We start from the raw sequence: 17,177 nt of genomic DNA on the forward strand, positions 1-17,177 counted from the left end.
CGGGGAGTAGAAGCAGATCTTGTAAGGCGACGCTGCGAATCCGCACGGCCCGCTAGAGCGTTTGGCAGTGGAGCGGTGGGGCGCCGCATTAACAACGAATCTTGGAAGCGGATCGAAGCTTGACAGGGGTGCTAGAAGCTTGGAAGAAGGAGGGGGTGAGGGAGCTAGGGGAAGTTGGAGGGGCGGTGCCGCGGTGGAGGCGCAGGGAGCGGACCGCTTGGAGAGGGGCGGAGTGGCTGCAGGCGGCTGGGGGCGGTGGAGAAGCTTGGGCAGTGCCGCCGGGGTCGGCGGCGTCGTAGCCGGGAGGGGGCGGGGTGGTGCTAGGTGCGGGTACATTCTAGACCTTAAGTAGATTCAACATTCTTAAAAAGTGGGCTAATATTCTTTATAATATTGTGTTTATTTTTCAACATTTCGTAACAAATAATGTCTGGAAAGAGAGAGATGTTTGTTTTGAACTGTTATGATCTGAAGAAAAAACAGAACTTAACGACGAAATGTTGCGTATGTCTGACCAAGTTTTATATTTGGACCACGATTACTAAAGTGTAAGCTTGCTTGGGCCAACCGCCAGCTCTGCTGCGAGCCTACGAGTACTGCACGCCTACATGTCACTGTCATTTCTTCTCCTCCTCTCATAGTCTGCAGCTACTTATCCACTCTTCTTGGAAAGATCAACAGACGACGCCATCTCCAATCCACAAGCTAGATCTGATCGATCGCCCATGCATGGCTTCCCTGGCCATGCTTACCATCAACGCCACTCCACATGTCTCCCGGGGCAGCAGGCCACGACGACCTGACATCGCCGTGTCCAGGCGGAGATCCTGCTTGCTCTGCCAAAGCCGGCTTCCGTCCGAGCCGCCGGCCAGCGGCGGCGGCGGCGGGGAAGGTGGAGGCGGGAAGAAGGGCCCGTGGTGGGCCGCCACGGCCGAGAGGCTGCGCGGCGACGTGGTGAAGGCGGGCATGGCGGCGCGGGAGAGCCTGAGCCCCAAGCAGAAGGGAGACTGGAAGGACGTCACGCTCATGAGCTTCTCCTTCGCCGTGTACGTGTACATCTCCCAGAAGCTCGTCTGCACGTACTGCGCTTGGCTCTCCATGATCAATCACTAACTTGATTGTGTAGTTGTCTATAGCGTCACCTATGATTGTTTCTTTTAGATGCATATGGAGTCTGTAATTGTAATATATTTAGCTCCAATAAAGCTCCAGCTATTACTGCTGCTTGCGTGATTCTACTGATCCAATAAAGCTCCAGCTATTACTTTAAACCCTAGTTGTAATCCTGAACCTAACTTTGTAATTTCGTTGCTTCTGGTAATGAAATTCGGGCAAGGCTCTTGGTGGAAAAAAGAAATCAAGCGGGAGTGCTGGACAGTTTCTATGCCAATTTTAACCTCCACAGCTGGTAGAAACATGAACACGATGAACACGCAGCCATAGAAAACAATGAACAGACATGGGAGATTGGCAGAAAGAAGGAACAAAATTGCATATACGTAGTACAAGCAAAAAAGAAGCATTAGCGTTTTATCTGACCTATTCCTCGGCACTGTACTCCTGGGCAAATTAACTCCGTCTCACTCTGGCCTCACCTACTGGCTACTTAATTACTACCATTTCTGACGAGAAGTCAGGCCCTGGTCACTCATCAGTGAGTCATGAATTATTTATTTATTAGATGTTGATCGATGCTACTGGGGAGGCCAAACTGAAAGAGTTTCTCTTCCGCTGACGCCTGAATCTGAATCCTTCGCAGCTTCAGTGCAGCAGCCCATCAGGCCATCACTCACTCATGTCTCAGCAGACACCACCCATGCTCCTCGGTCTTGAGTCCTCACCGCTGCCGGAGCAAGCTGATGTTGCCGATCTCCTGGAACGGGGTGCGCTTTGGGATCACGCTGCTGGGCGAGTGCTTCACGCGGGCAGATGAGGACGTGCTTCTTCTCCTCCTTGCCGCATTCCTGCGATCGCTGGTGGTGCTGAGGCTTTGCTCTTGTGTTATCATCCATCTTGCACGCTTCTGACCATTGATCTTGGCTAGAGATAGCAGCTGGGGTTGGGAAGTGGGCTTTGAACGTGTGTAGCTTGCTTTGGAGCTCTGAAATCTTCCTCTGCAGCTCTTCCACGCGCTGTTCTGACACTTGTGCCCGGTTTTTCCACTCAAGTATCTGACACAAGTTGAAATTTCGTTTAGATTGACTAACTCACTGATTGACCTTGACGAAAGCATGAAATAGTTCTAAAATTGATCCTGGGGCTCACATCATATTAAAGAACTCAGTATCTAAATATTCAGTGTTCAGTACTTCAGCCACAAACTTATTATGAAACTACAGAATCAAGCAGTCGTAAGTCCAGGTCAACATTTATTGTCAGCAAAAATACATAAGACGAGTGCTATTATGTCAATTTTGATAAACTGCAAGTAAGGCATCATTTTATTAGCTAAAAGAAATGATACTTTAGAATTAAAGCTGTTGAGCTTTCTAAAATTTGACTACAAAACCGTCAAATTTTGACATATGAAAATTGTATCACTAGATTAGTCTAGTCGTTAATAGTAGATTCAAATATTCAAAAATTGCAATTTTATTACTTTCCGTTAATAAATTTATAAGTAAGTGGCCAGATTCATGAACACTATCTTTCGGAAAAAAAAAGATTCATGAACACTTGAATGAACAGGAAGAGGTAATAGAGTAGTTCAGCAATAACTCTGGAGTAACTAGATACCAAGTGCAGTAAAATTTTCAGTGCCGAAAATAGATTTTTGGTAAAGCAACCTAATTTACAGTAGTATGGGGTACTCCACTCAATGTTCAATTCTATGTGAAAAAATGGAATGAATAAGTACTAAGTGTTTTCTCACTCAACACAACCTCAACTATGTAATCTGCTTTGACATGATGGAAAGAGAACACACCAAAATACTCCATGCAATTTGTTTTACTAACAACACACAGTACTTTGGTGCATTTACATTAGACATGAACCACTTCAATAGCTATCGCTAGTGCATAAGCATAGCTATAACCTTCACTTACTTGAGAATTCAAGGAGCGTAGACTGATGTCAGAAGCCATAGCACGATGCTGCCATGTATCCCTGGAAGACTGCAGCTCTTGCATCTCCAACCTAACCTGCTCCAACATACCTTGCATCTCTGTCCATTGTTCTGATTCTGCCTTTACTTGCTCCATTATCTTCCACACAATCTCCCTGCAGTCGCAGCAGCTTCCCGAGCTCACCGATTTGCACTCTTCAGCCATAGTCTGCTGGGAAAAGGAAACAGTTACTACTAAAACTTTCTGCGAGCAACATTGAGTAAATTTACCAGCCTTAAATTTAGCCTGAACACAGCAAATGTTTTGGTACGCAACAAATCTATGAAAGAAACATCTCTGGGCATAGAGGGGCAGGGTGCAGAGACTGGAGAACGCCATAAAAGTTTACCCAGAATGTGTCGACAAAATTTGAAAGCATTGCTATTCCTCCAAACTGAAGCCTACAATAACACAGCTTACTCCTAGAACATGTTTCTTCAGATTTGAATGCAAGGCCTCCACAACTGGCTTTCCTGTCAATGCACAGTACCGGATTGCCATTCAGAATTGGAACCCCAACCAACTTCGTTCTATATATGCATGCACATTAGCTGATGACCGGACATGGTCCAGTTGATACACGAACCAGCCGATGCGAAAGCAACTCGACGAGCACATGCTCTGGTCCCTAAACTTAAGCCTGGCCCAGACCTATTGCACCAGCCGGGGGAAAAAAGCTTTGCTTTCTCGTTGTGGGGGCAACATCTCCTATGCTATGGTCATACTTGGGGAAGATACATCATGTGCCGGCTTGTGGGTTCAAAGCTATGTATACACCTTTGCCAAAGAGAGGGTACACGCGTTCCTGCTCCGGCACGTGCTTTGTTTTGTCTTGGCTGAAGTTCACATCCTCTGCAGTTTCAAATTTGCATATTGAATCTTTGCATGAATTCAAACATCCCCATCTGCGCTGAGCTGGACCATTTCTCCCCAGAACAATCGGGCACGGCATCCTCATGCTTAAGACCCAAGTGACTACTACATTTGTTGGACGAGACGAGATGCAGTCGCGCCATGCAGAAAAGACACGTACATGCAGTGCCAAGTTCAGATTCTGGTCTAGAAAATCATCAACCACAACGATTACAAAAACAATTTGAAGATGTGCAACCAAAGCCTCCTCGCGGGCCCACGCCTCGCATGAACAGTAACAACAAACAGAACTAACGAAAAGCTCCAACCCTTTGGCCCAGCAGGACCACTGGAGCAGGCACGAGGCGGCGGCAGCGTCGCTGACAGTCTGGGCCGTCTCGCAATCATTGACGGTTCAAATCAGGGGAACACATGCTAAAGCTAGGCCATGTTTAGTTACTCCCAACTCCCAACTTTGACACTATGCAAAAAGAAGATTCCCCATCACATCAAACTTGCGGTACATGCATGGAGTACTAAATGTAGATGAAATTAAAAACTAATTGCACAGTTTTGTTGTACTTTGCGAGACGAATCTTTTGAGCCTAATTAGTCAATATTTGGACAATAATTCACAAATACAAACGAAACGCTACAGTGTGCTACAGTGCTGTAACAGTAATTTAGCACCCCCAAATTCGCCAAACTAAACACGGCCAATATCTTTTGAATGCTATATAAGAGCAACTCCAAGAGTTCCCCAAAAAATTCTTCCCCAAAATGAGGTATTGGGGGAATGCTAAAAAAATTTTTCCCTAAAAACATATCAGCCCACAGCAAAACGCTAAAAACTATACCCCAATAATTCAAAACAAGCCACATCATCATAATTGGATCCATTATCTTATCCACCATGTGGTTCCGTCGTTATTGCTCCGCCGGAGCTTTCCACTCGATCTCTCCCTCTGTTCTCCGAGCTGCTCCTTTCTCTCCGCTCGATCTCTCCCTCTTCTTTTCCGATCGGCAAAGCATCAACTTAAGAAGGAAAAATACAAACGCCAATCTAAGAACGACGCTTAAGGATCTCACTTGTATCGATAATTTGGCAACCAGTATCCTATTGTTCACCAAATATTTCATTCTACTGTGGAATAACAATGTCCCATATTTCATTCTACTAACGGTACCACTATCCTAACTGAACATCTAAAGGCTCAAAACTACAATTCTCTACAACTGTTGGCACATACGCAAAGCTCATCTAATCGCTAGTCAGAGCCGCAGCAATCTCAAACGCAGAATCACAAGTCCCTTCCAGGTTTCTCCACTTCGTCTCCAGGCTCAGCGGAACTATAGATCTCTGATGTTCTTGGGTCTTGATGTCTCTTTTCTACTGCATCATCATCCTTTGCGGTAGTGGTGGCCTCCACTGCTTCTGTATGTTTATTCTCATCTGCAGTTTCAGAATGTTGACGGCGGAGACTCAGGTGCTTGTCCTTGGAGACCCCAGCGCGCCTGCCTGAAATCGGGACCTCGCCATCGCTTATTTGCTAGTGCCTGACCCGTCGCCGCGCGCGCATAGCGTGAATCAACTAGCACTCGGTCTCTCCCCTCGTCCAAGGCCTGGCACCACCACGGACGGCCCCCGGACAAGAGCAGGCGCCAGAGGCCTTCTCCTCCGCTGATTCGCTTTCTCGTCTGCGGCTGCGTGAGGACCCCAGTTCGAGCGCAACCATCGCGCGCTCTCTAGCTCGGCCCGGCCACCCATTGCGTGGCGAAGGAGAAGAAGCTACCGGATGTGGCGGCGATGCCGCAGTCCTCAAGCTCGCACGCTCGGCGGGCAGGGCGGCATCTCCCGCTCCTCCAGCTCTAGCGCCGCCTCCGCGGCCAACATCCCGAGCCCACCGTCGTCGAGACCCAACCCCGCGCCGAACCCCGAGGCGGAGCCCTCCTCGTCCTCGGTGCCGCCGGTGGCTGTTGCCGAGCCGCTGTGTCGTCGCCGAGCGCGCGCCCGAAAAAAAAAACGCCCGCGGGAAAGAGGTCGGGGGCGGATTGGGGGAACACGGGAGTCGCGAATATTTGCAGGAAGAGAGGTGTTTTTTTCGCGTCCCCAATTTTTTGGGGAGTTTTAGGTGGACTGTTGGAGTTCTTTTTTTCTCTTTTTTCCCCTAAAGAAGGTATTGGGGGGAAGATTAGCGGTCTCTTGGAGTTGCTCTAACTCCACTACACGAGTAGCAGCAGCGAGGTGAAGCAAAGATAATAATAAAAGGCCTAAAAGTGCCAGAGGTTCTCAGGCTCACAGACGGTCCCATCCACAGCGATTGTTACCAGCAGCGTAGCATCAAATTATCAATCCGAGATGGCACCCCATATGGCCATAATGTATGAGCAGCCGATAACATCGTGCCAATCCATAGATCCGTGTGGCCCCAGGGGATCATCGGCCAATTACTCATCTCCCTACGAACCCAGTGCAGAGCCCTCCTGTGCGAGTGATCCCCACGCCACAGCGACGACCTGCACCCGGCGCTGTAGGCGATTTCAAAACTCGTCTTGCTCAATGCTCACCCCCCGGATGAGACAAGACCGACCTAATCGCGGGTTGGTAATGGCGTCAAGTGGAGTGGTGGAGTCGCTGACCAGCAGTGCCCCCAGGTCAACGACATCCGGGTGCCCAAGACTAACAGCGAATCGCCCGGTACTAATCATGCTTCCCGAGGAAGCGAGGAATATCGAAGCTGGAGTAATGAACACACTAAGCTGCGTGTTTATGAACAGTGATGGGGCGAGTTTGAATTGTACCTTGTGCTGGTGCTGATGACGACTCTCCGCCGCCGCGGCGTGGCGGCTGCGGCCGTGCGGGGCTGCGGCGGCGTCGAGGATCGACGGCGCGTTGCCGTTGCTCGCGGTGCTGCCGCCGCTCCAGCTCCTCTGGCTGCTCGCGCTCGCCTTTCGGCTGTGCCGGCTGCCGCATTTCCTGGACTGGCAGCCGGCGTTTTCGCCGGAGGCCGCGACGGCTTCCAGGCGCCGGCTGTACTCCGCCATCCGCTCGCGCATTCCCTTCGACATTCCCTCCATCTTCATCCTCAGCATTTCCACCTTCAGTATCCAGGGGACACAATGCACGTTTAGCAATCAAGAAGGAGAGATCAAAACAGCGACTCACAGCATCATCGCGCTTTACGTATTAATATCCGGGTGCGATGCATTACATCGGAGGTGTTGGCGCTGTGGACACGGTCATCGTCGTCGCTGTGACTGGCGGGTGGCGGCGGCGGCGGCGCGGCGATGGGCAGGGCGATCTCGCGGATGTCCTTGACGCAGGGCTCGGTGTCGGCCGGCGGCATCTTCTCGAGGCGGCGGCGGAGCGTGGACGCCTGCCGATCGAAGTTCCGGCCGTGGCTCCGCTGCAGCTCCCGCGTCCCGCCGCTCATCGCCCGCCTCCCGCTCTCCTTCTCCACCCGCAACTCCTCCATCATCTCCTCCAGGTCCTCGATCCCCTCGTCCAGCGCCGCCGCCACGCCGACGTCGCCCTTCCCGTCGATCTTCTTCCTCCCCTGTCGTTGCGCCCAGCATATGTATATGCACGAGCATCATCAGACCGGTTCATGGTGCAACGTGCAAAAACACAAACTTTGGCACGATGATTAGTTGCAATAATGATGCGCGTTTTGTATTTACCGATACGAGCGTCTCGACGGCGGACTTGAGCGCGGCCTCCATCTGGCCGCGGTGGCGGTCGAGCTTGCGGAGCGCGACCTCCCGCTCCATCCGGAGGAAGTTGCACTCGGCGCGGAGGATCTCCGCCTGGAACCGCCACTTCTCCTCCTGCTCCCCGTCGTCGTCCTCCTCCTGCGACCGCGTCGGCGGCGGCGGTGAGGCCGGCGCGGACTCCAGCCCGCGCACGCGCCGCTCCATCTCGAATAGCGCACCGAGGTTGACGGGCCTCGGCGGCGGCGCCGGGCGTGGCTGCGCGCGCCCCGCGCCCCGGCTGGGCCTCCCGCCGCCGCCCGACCTCCTCGCCAGGTTGAGGTTGATGATCCTCGGCGTCGCCGCCGCGTGCTGGCCCTTGGCCGCCCGCCGCGCCGACATCGACCGAGGCCGCTCCGCTCCGGGCAGATCGGATTGGCCTGACCCTCCGAACCGAACCGAGAACGGGGAGAAACTAGAGGGGCCGCCGGAGAAGCGTGCGCGGATGGATGTCGACGTGGGTCGGGTGGGGCGGGGTGGTGGGTTCGCTTCTCTTTTTCCTCGGGGCGAGGCGGCAACGGTCGGGTGCTTTTGGTGCTGCGGGTCTGTGGAAGGTGTTGGTCGGAGGGAGAAGGCGTCGGGAGGAAAAAGGCCCGGGTGCACGACAAGCGGCAAGGCAGGCGGTGCTTCTCGTTTTCCGTGGAAAGCCACGATTTGAAAGTATCTTCGCGGCGAAAATGACCGGATTGCCCCACGCCCTCCGATTCGGCAGCAACGCAACGATTGAGCAATGACTACCGGGGTGATGGGATGGGCGTCGAGCGGACAGGCTGATGCAGTGATAGACTGGGACGTGCGTTGCGGGTTGCAAGCGGGTGAAGAACATTTGGCGTTGCGGCGCAGGCGCAACTGCAAGTGGCCCATGCTACGAGAAAGCAGCCAGCCAGCCGTGCAGCATCTTTACCATTTTGAAACAAGGCCGTGTTTAGTTTGGCGAATTTGGGGGTGCTAAATTACTGTTACAGCACTGTAGCACACTGTAGCGTTTCGTTTGTATTTGTGAATTATTGTCCAAATATTGACTAATTAGGCTCAAAAGATTCGTCTCGCAAAGTACAACAAAACTGTGCAATTAGTTTTTAATTTCATCTACATTTAGTACTCCATGCATGTACCGCAAGTTTGATGTGATGGGGAATCTTCTTTTTGCATAGTGTCAAAGTTGGGAGTTGGGAGTAACTAAACATGGCCCAAGCCTATCTCTGCGCTCCAAAAGTATCGCTCTGTTCCAGCATCGTGGCAATGCTGACGGTGCATCATGGGAATTGGGAACAGTGAACGCATAAAGTTCGAAGTCAGTTCCGTTTAAATTTTCATAGCCAAGCGTTCTCCCGTTTTTGCCTGCCATACTATTCATGGGGGCATCTTGTGCCGTTGCACCAAGCTGTGTTATTTCATTCAAAGATTCCAACACTTGCCCTTTGCCGTGACTTGCTAAGGAAGGTGCTTTAGGTATAAGTGCTTCAAGAGATCAGATTGGTAGATTATCAAGCGTAAGAACATGTGTGAGACTCTACAATCATTCCTGTTATAAGCACTTGGTACAAATTTAAGCATATTATCCTCTTATAAGTATCCTTTTTTGCATAAGACCTGGTTTACGTTCAAAAAGAAGACGCAACCCCCCCCCCCCCCCCACCCCCTTCTGGCTAAACATCTCATCTAACCACCTTCTATATTTTTTTAAAAAAAATCACCGCCATCTAGATTCCTTCACAAAATTCATTATGAACATGTGCCCGTGAGAATCCATGTCTTAGAAAAGACCGGTAACTAGATAACTCATACTACCTCCGTCCTTGATTATTTGACGTTTCGGACAACTAAATTGACTTAGAGACGTAAAATAATACCGAACGGAGGGAGTATTGTGCAATGCATCCAATTGCAAAATGTTTGGCGATCCAGTAAACCTAACAATAAGGAACATTTTTGTTTGCAAATCTATCCTGTACGTATAATTCTGCCGATTACAAATGCCATTGTACGTATCTGCAAGTCAACCCCGCAGCTGCTAGAGCAGAAGCATTTGCCCCTCGCGGGCGCGCAAACACACACAGAAGCGGGGAAGAACAAATTACTATAGACAGAGTACAAACAAGAATGGACATTTATTTACTCCACCGGTCTCATGTAAGCCAACATCACATATGCTCGCCGTGCAAAAGCATGCAGCTCCCGCTGGCCACTACTGCACTGCACATTCATTCACCATTTGTCCGTGCCACGGCCGAGATGGAAGGACCGAAGGAACATCCTCCCAGCGAGCCTAGCTGGTAGGCCTGTAGATCTCGGTGGATGAGTAGTAGACCCCCCCTGGTAGGCCTGCCGGTACGGTACACCGTACAGCGCCACTACCCGTCGTGACGTCGTCTGATCCCACCCTACCTTGAGGCCTGGTCGCCGGTGACGGGAGTGATGATGACCCGACGCCTGTAACAGAAAGCCTACCCGCCGGCGCCTACCATCCGTGCGTGCACGATCCGCCGCAGCTGGGCGCCCGCCCGCACGCGGTGCGTGTGCGGTGTGGGTTCGCGTCCCGCCGGCGCAGCACGAGACTCGTTGCGGCGAGCCGGCCGGCGACCCAGCTTCCCCGCGCGGGGGCCGGGCGCGCCATGTCACGCTGCCACGCGGGTCAGCCGCCCGCAGTAACTTTGCCCGCACCGCACTACGTGGCGCCGGCGGCCAAGGGCCTCGTGAGTCGTGACCCACGGCCCGCTCCCTGCCGTGCGCGCCATGCAGGCAGCGGCAGGAGGACGCAGGAGCAGAAGCCGAGCAGAGCCCCTGCAACTGCAAGGCAGCGCCTGCCTCTGCGTGCGTTACTCGGGCGTGGGGGGGTGGGACCCTGCACAAATTTTAAACCCGAGACCCCCACGGTTAGCTCGAGCCGGGTCCGGGTCGTAGTTAACCGTGGCCGTTCTTGTTTTGTTAGCCGCGCAGGCGCACGCACCCCGTTCGACGGCCTCGTTCCGCGCCCGCGGTGCCCCCCGTTGCCTCGGGCTCCGCCGATCCGCTGCTTCCTGCGCCGCGAGTGACATGCGGGACCGTGTCGTCTCAGCGCGCGCGGCGAGCCCATGCCCATTGCCCAACGCTGGCCAGTTTCAAACCGCGACGGCTGCGGACGTGGCCTTGTCCCGACTCCCGCCAGCCTCCGGTCTCCGTCGGGTTGCTGCGCGGCGCTACCCGACCCGCGTGCGCGCGCGCGCCCTGTGACATGTGGGCCGCCTGGCCCGGGAACGGGGCCGGTTCGTTGGTTGGCCGGAGTCTGGGAGCTGGACGCATATGTGGCGCAGCGGCGGCGGCCAGCAGGCAGGCCGGTTTTGAATTGGCGGCCAGCCGGCTGCCGGCCAGGGGGAAGATATGACACTGACAGCAACAGCAAGGCTGCTGGCCGCTGCCGCCCTGCACGCGCAGGGCAGCGAGGCAGGGGCCGTTAATTGTACGCCAGCGACAGGGCAGCATACAGCCAGCCCAGCCATGTAGAAGGCAGGCAGGGGTTTGTTCAAGCCGAAATTTGAAGTTGTTCGTACGCCGAGCCGCCGTCACCCGGCTCGCCGGGCGCCTGCTGCCTGCCACGACAAGCCCAGAGAGCGGATTGTATTGGACGATAGATCCTAGCTTCGTCATCCACCACTACAGAATACTTCCTAGTTGCATTGTGATGTACTGATGTGTGCCTTCTGGCTTCTGGATTCTATGGCATCGGGAGCAAAATTGTAGTGGCTCGTAGTAGTCCTTCGCCTTCATTTGCTGCAAACTTTTGGGGTAGTAGGCTTCTTTTTTAAAAAAAGAATATGGTTTTCTTTAAGTAGGAGATTTTACTTCTCACTACACTGCACAAGAGACAGATAACAGCCGGCCTGTTCCGGCTCCGTTTGGAGACTGGACTAAAGTTTAGTTCCTGTCACATCGAATATTTAGATACTAATTAGGAGTATTAAATATAGATTAATTATAAAATTAATTGCATAAATGAAGGCTAATTTATGAGATGAATCGTCTAATTAGTTCATGATTTGACCATGTGATGCTACAGTAAATATGTGCTAATCATGGATTAATTAGGCTTAATAGATTTATCTTGCGAATTAGCCACGACTTATACAATTAGTTTTATAATTAGTTTACGTTTAGTCCTTCTAATTGGTATCCAAACATCTGATATGACCCGATGTAAAAATTAGCTCAGCTTCCTTCGCCGCGCGCGCGATGCATACATCTATGCAAGCAAGCACATCTGCAAATGTGTACAGGCTCCAGAGTGCAGCGTACTAGCCTTGTCGCTGCTACGTCTGAATAGTCTGCATTATTTGGGCATATGTGTTTGTACATGTTATGTTCATTCGATTTTCAAACCGGTATACACGATCATCCGTTCATTCCACGTGTAAAAAGAACAAATAACCAAGAAAATTTCTACGCTTGCACTACTTGTGAAAGAATAAAAAATTTTAAAAGTAAGATCCTGGTAATTGATAATAAAGAATAAGATCCACTTATATAGGATTATAAGCCAGAACCTTAACCTCATGTTGAGAAGTACAATACATGATGATGTGTGTTTCTCTCGTTCAATAAACTCTTCCAAAGTTGTGCTACATCAAAACGCTTCTTTTAAAATCTCGCGTTCTAAATTCATGTAGGACTCGAGAGTATCAAGGCATTTGAATCATGTGTTTTCCCCTACTGCTTTCTTAAAATGCTCCAAATGAATAAACATGCGCAACATGTCCTAGCCTACGGGCTATGGTACTACATTTCCACACTGCAAAAGGGGAAGATATACCCTAATTGTGCTACTGTGGCGTTCCTGTAAGAGCATGCAGTGTGTCTTCCTTCTCCAACCAAGTTTATATCTTGCATCACTATTCCATCACAATGGACAGCTTCACTGCAAATGAAACTGATGGCAACTTTTGAAGCACTGGTTCCAGATATGTTTCTGTAATGTATATTACGTACAGCAACACCTGATCCCTACATGGTACAAAGTAGAAATTGTTAGAAAAATGTCTGTTTTCTAAATATCTAAATTAGCAAAGAAATTTAGATCCATTGTAGGGGTCATTACCTGTTCATGACAGGGTTTCCTGGGGTCGCAATAATTTTGATCGATAATTACCGGGTTAGTAACATTATGCATTGATACATCTTGAAAAGTTATTCTTTCAGCAAAACCATGCCCTCCCTGATAATCAAACCGTAAGAAGCATCGTAAAATAAAAATATGTACCACAACAAAACAAATATATGTTTGCAAATTTATATATCTTGCTTTCGGGAGGACTTCAGTTATTATTCTAGAGAAAATGAGAAATAGTCCTCCAGTACTATAACGTAGCACCTTTTTTTTTTTGTAGAAATACACATGTATGCATAATGTTCTTTTTAGGACTATAAGCATATCATTATCTAAAAGGACTATACGCATATTGTTTGGTGCTATTAAAAAATATAAAATGCAAGTTACTTAGACATCTCAAGCGTTCACTGTTTTCCTCTTACATTATTTGTACCCCATTTTTTAGAAAAGTTGTATTGTACTACTGACGCATGTAACCTGTAGCCCCTATTGTACATGCTACAGTCTACAGAGCTGGTAGGAAAAAAAAGGAACAGGGGATTGTGAAACTAAGGAATAGAAGGCTGTAGAGCTGCACCGCTCCTTTTGAGAGCATCCTTTTTTCCTCAAAATTTTAAAAAAGGCTGAACTGTCCAAGTTTCCATGGCGCTTAGCAAGAAGGCCATGCATTACCTGCCAAGTTTTGATCCGCACACCGTTGGTTGTGCCCTGCAGTGTGGCCTTCTCCACAAGCACGTCAGAGACATGGGCCCACGAGTTGCTTGCTCCAAGGCTACCGATGCTGCAACAGCAAACAACGCCAAGAAAATCACCAGAAATTCAGAACCCTTCGTGCAGCTTGTCTCAATGGGCCTGTTCGCTTCAGCTTATAAGCCGGCTGAAAAGCTGAAACGGCTGATTTATTGTGAGAGGAAAACACTGTTTGGTGGCTGATAAGCCGGCTGAATAAGCTGAAGCGAACAGGCTCCTTACAAATGCCAAAACTTGAAACATGGAATGCCTACTGTTAGCACTGGATGTGGTATTCGTAAGGAGCACGTGCAAGTCCAAATTTCAATGGATCTGTAGCATGATCTAAATCCTTTTATTTTAGACTAAAATCATCCACTCTGCTAGCTTATAATTCAGTTATGTACGGATATACCTTATTCCATGGCCTGGTCCGCAAAATATGCCGGTCACCCGTACAAACATTGATCCAGACACAATGGATACACAGTCGTCACCTGCACTAACTCAGAAGCAACAAGCAAAACAAGAAAATTAACCAATGTTACGTCTGATCACAAAGTACAGGAGTGTTAGCCAGGTGAATACTTCCATGTTTTCCTATTGCATTAGTACCTGTGCTGATGGTGCAGTCGCTTATGGAGACTTCCTTGCTGTTGGATACATGGATGCCGTCAGTGTTGGGGCTCCATCCCGGCGCGGTGATGAACAGCTTCGACACGAGCACGTTCCACGAGTAGGAGATCGCGACGTGCATCTGCATGCTGTCCCTCACCTGCAGATCCTCCACGACCAGGTGCGTGCATCTTCGGAAGTACAGCGCCTGCAAGTCGCCAACCGAAACTCATCGCGGATGCACGCTACTTCAGGCGCAAAAATGCTGGCTCAGGGAGGTACCGTCGGGCCCTTGATGCATCGCTGATGGATGGAAGCAAAAGATACGCCCCCCCAAAACAAGATTAATTATCGAGTGAGAAGTTGGAAATGTGCAAGTCATATGTTGAGTTCAAGGACCTTTTTTTTTTGTCAGGGAAAACAATTACCATTGGTTTGTTGAGCTTGCACGAGTTGATCCACCACTGCTGTCCGTTCCCATTGAGCGTCCCGCCACCGAGGACATGGAGGCGATCGATGCCCTCGAACGTGATCCACTCCTGCAGGTTGCGATCCAGCCAGACCGATCGGTTGGACGGAGCCTCGAGCGTTCCCTTTATCTGATCATTTGCAATGAAGCAATGGACATCACAATTCACAGCACGGGTAACGCTGAACGATTTGTACATTGATACGGTAAGTAGCAAGCAAGCTCACCATTGCAGTGATCGAGATAGCTCTGCAGGGGCCACGGAAGGTCACGGGCATCAGGAGGTAGGTCTTCCCCTCGGGCACGAGGAACATGGACCGGTAATCGGTGGAGTTGCAGGCCTCCCTCCATGCCGCAAGAAACGCCTGAAACGCTTGCAGCACCGATCAAAACAGCTGGAGCAGCCAACCTCTTGGCGTCTCAAGAAGATTGCAGCAGCGAGAAATTCAAGGGAAGGATAGCTCTCAGCTTCACCTCGGTGTCGTCACAGCCGCCGTTGGATCCCGCTCCGTAGTCGTCGACGTCGACGACCCTCGGCGGCGGCCCGGACCTGAGCCGCAGCTCGTCTGAACTTTCTGCCGTCGGGCCGTCAGCTTCTGGAAAGACGTCCTCCGAGTTGGCAGGTGTCAGCAGCATGGAAGGAAAGATCCACATGGCAACGACGAAGGCTAGAAGAAGCCTCTCTAGACCCATGTGAAGTAGAAGCACTCGGGCGTAGAGATTAACCCAGCGATTATGGAGGGGAGGAAGGGATGGGCATTAGGATCCAAATTCTTTGGAGAGAACTTAACGAGCACGACTCTTTCGTTGCTAGCGAGCTCTGCAACTGACAGCCGGGGGCGCTATTGTGATCTTGCTAGAGCAGCAGATCCCGGAGTGGCCTCGTTACACTTTGAGCTCACGATGACATGTGGGTCCCAAGAGCTTGTCTGCTGGGTTCCATTTGTCCCTCCGACTACCTCAGCTTGATGTGCAGGCGTTGTTTCAAGTGTGTATTTGGAGTTGACAAGTTTTTCAAGAGGAATTTTGGGATACGATCAATTAGGCCGTTTTGTGACTCGTAATCGTAAGTGCATCTATTTGGAATAAATTTTACTATGTTTTAGAGGATACTTGTCTTTGTGGAAAGCATTAACGCATGGATTAATTACCGACCAAATATGTTTGATTTGTTGCCAAGGTTTCCCAAGCAAAGCAAGGAAGGATGGGGACTGTGGAGGGGAAAGGAGGCCACGAGGTCGATGGTCCTGGGCCAAAATCTGGGCCGTCCTACGCCAGTTGTAAACTTATCTTGGGTCCAACAAAGCGGACACGACGCTAGATGTATTTTTGTATTTCTCTTTAAACAGGAAGCTAATAACATCCTTTTAGTCCCACATCGGGGGTCTTTGCAGAGGTGCCCTGCCTCATAAGGGGTCCCGTCCGGACATCGACGTGCCTCGTAGGCACACCGTACCTAGCGCACGGCGGGAGACGTGTCGCTGTGGGTTTGATCGTGTGCGGCACGCACACCTTTCGAGCAACAAACAAACTTGGGGATCAAAATTCGTCGCCAGCACCGGCTTGACGTCCCCATCTGAAGGTTCACCACCCTCGGATGGTGGCTAGCGCATGAGCCTAGCAAACACTTTTTCTTTTTCCTCTTTCGACTTATAATTTTGCTGAGGCCGGCGTCGTCGCCAACAAGCTAGGGCTAGGCAATTTGGAAAGTGGTGGCCCATTATTATTCGAACTCGCTGCGGGCCGTGCCCTAACCTTTGGGCTGTCGTGACTCAGAGCTTTGCGAAGAGCAATCTGCTTTTCCATGTCGTCCTGCGCCCCCATCTGAAGGTTCACCACCCTCGGATGGTGGCTAGCGCATGACACGTGCGCCTAGCAAACACTTTTTCTTTTTCCTCTTTCGACTTATAATTTTGCTGAGGCCGGCGTCGTCGCCAACAAGCTAGGGCTAGGCAATTTGGAAAGTGGTGGCCCATTATTATTCGAACTCGCTGCGGGCCGTGCCCTAACCTTTGGGCTGTCGTGACTCAGAGCTTTGCGAAGAGCAATCTGCTTTTCCATGTCGTCCTGCGCCCCCATCTGAAGGTTCACCACCCTCGGATGGTGGCTAGCGCATGACACGTGCGCCTAGCAAACACTTTTTCTTTTTCCTCTTTCGACTTATAATTTTGCTGAGGCCGGCGTCGTCGCCAACAAGCTAGGGCTAGGCAATTTGGAAAGTGGTGGCCCATTATTATTCGAACTCGCTGCGGGCCGTGCCCTAACCTTTGGGCTGTCGTGACTCAGAGCTTTGCGAAGAGCAATCTGCTTTTCCATGTCGTCCTGCGCCGGAGATGAAGCCCAGCAACGAACCCCGTTGGCTAAAGGCTCGATCAATAGTTTTCCTCCCTGGCACTGCCACCGGAACAAGAACGTGGTGTCAGATCAAATGTTTCAGGTTCAGCATGCAAAGATTTCACCGGGGAAATCACTGGGGCAGAGATTTCCTCCATCCAGCGTCGCTCTTTTTGCATGCTTTCTTTCGGCAAATCGCAGACATCCATGAAAAAATCCACCTATGTGAAAAGAGGCC

At 50.7% G+C, this 17,177-nt stretch overlaps 3 protein-coding genes across 3 annotated transcripts; 1 reads left to right on the plus strand and 2 right to left on the minus strand.

Moving 5' to 3' along the window:
- Window positions 1-580: 580 nt before the first annotated feature.
- On the plus strand, window positions 581-1,271 carry LOC101765810. The gene has a single exon (XM_004985120.2). It carries the CDS (start codon window positions 730-732, stop codon window positions 1,111-1,113), a length of 384 nt encoding a protein of 127 aa, XP_004985177.1. The 5' UTR covers window positions 581-729; the 3' UTR covers window positions 1,114-1,271.
- Window positions 1,272-1,693: 422 nt separating this feature from the next.
- On the minus strand, window positions 1,694-8,302 carry LOC101766230 (splicing factor, arginine/serine-rich 19). The gene is given in 6 exon segments (XM_012848785.2): window positions 1,694-1,924; window positions 1,926-2,171; window positions 3,048-3,275; window positions 6,762-7,058; window positions 7,172-7,516; window positions 7,641-8,302. Coding segments are annotated over 6 exon segments (1,614 nt in total). The 5' UTR covers window positions 8,052-8,302; the 3' UTR covers window positions 1,694-1,837.
- Window positions 8,303-12,461: 4,159 nt separating this feature from the next.
- Window positions 12,462-15,241, minus strand: LOC101766637 (polygalacturonase). The gene is made up of 9 exons (XM_004985121.1): window positions 15,080-15,241; window positions 14,833-14,970; window positions 14,565-14,735; window positions 14,419-14,439; window positions 14,137-14,344; window positions 13,937-14,018; window positions 13,465-13,573; window positions 12,781-12,897; window positions 12,462-12,686 (listed from the first exon to the last, which is right to left on the minus strand). Exons 1-9 carry the CDS (start codon window positions 15,239-15,241, stop codon window positions 12,462-12,464), a joined length of 1,233 nt encoding a protein of 410 aa, XP_004985178.1.
- Between the last annotated feature and the right edge of the window lie 1,936 nt (window positions 15,242-17,177).

The sequence above is a fragment of the Setaria italica genome, chromosome IX (assembly GCF_000263155.2).
Source record: "Setaria italica strain Yugu1 chromosome IX, Setaria_italica_v2.0, whole genome shotgun sequence".
NCBI classification, from domain to species: Eukaryota; Viridiplantae; Streptophyta; class Magnoliopsida; order Poales; family Poaceae; genus Setaria; species Setaria italica.

Excerpts from the sequence above, each read along its gene's own strand:
- LOC101765810 (XM_004985120.2), top strand. The coding sequence starts at position 730 with ATGGCTTCCCTGGCCATGCTTACCATCAACGCCACTCCACATGTCTCC.
- LOC101766637 (XM_004985121.1), bottom strand. The coding sequence starts at position 15,241 with ATGCTGCTGACACCTGCCAACTCGGAGGACGTCTTTCCAGAAGCTGAC. Across the intron at positions 14,736-14,832 it reads CTATCTCGATCACTGCAATG|ATAAAGGGAACGCTCGAGGC; the intron begins GTGAGCTTGCTT and ends GCAAATGATCAG. Across the intron at positions 12,898-13,464 it reads TGCGGATCAAAACTTGGCAG|GGAGGGCATGGTTTTGCTGA; the intron begins GTAATGCATGGC and ends TTTGATTATCAG.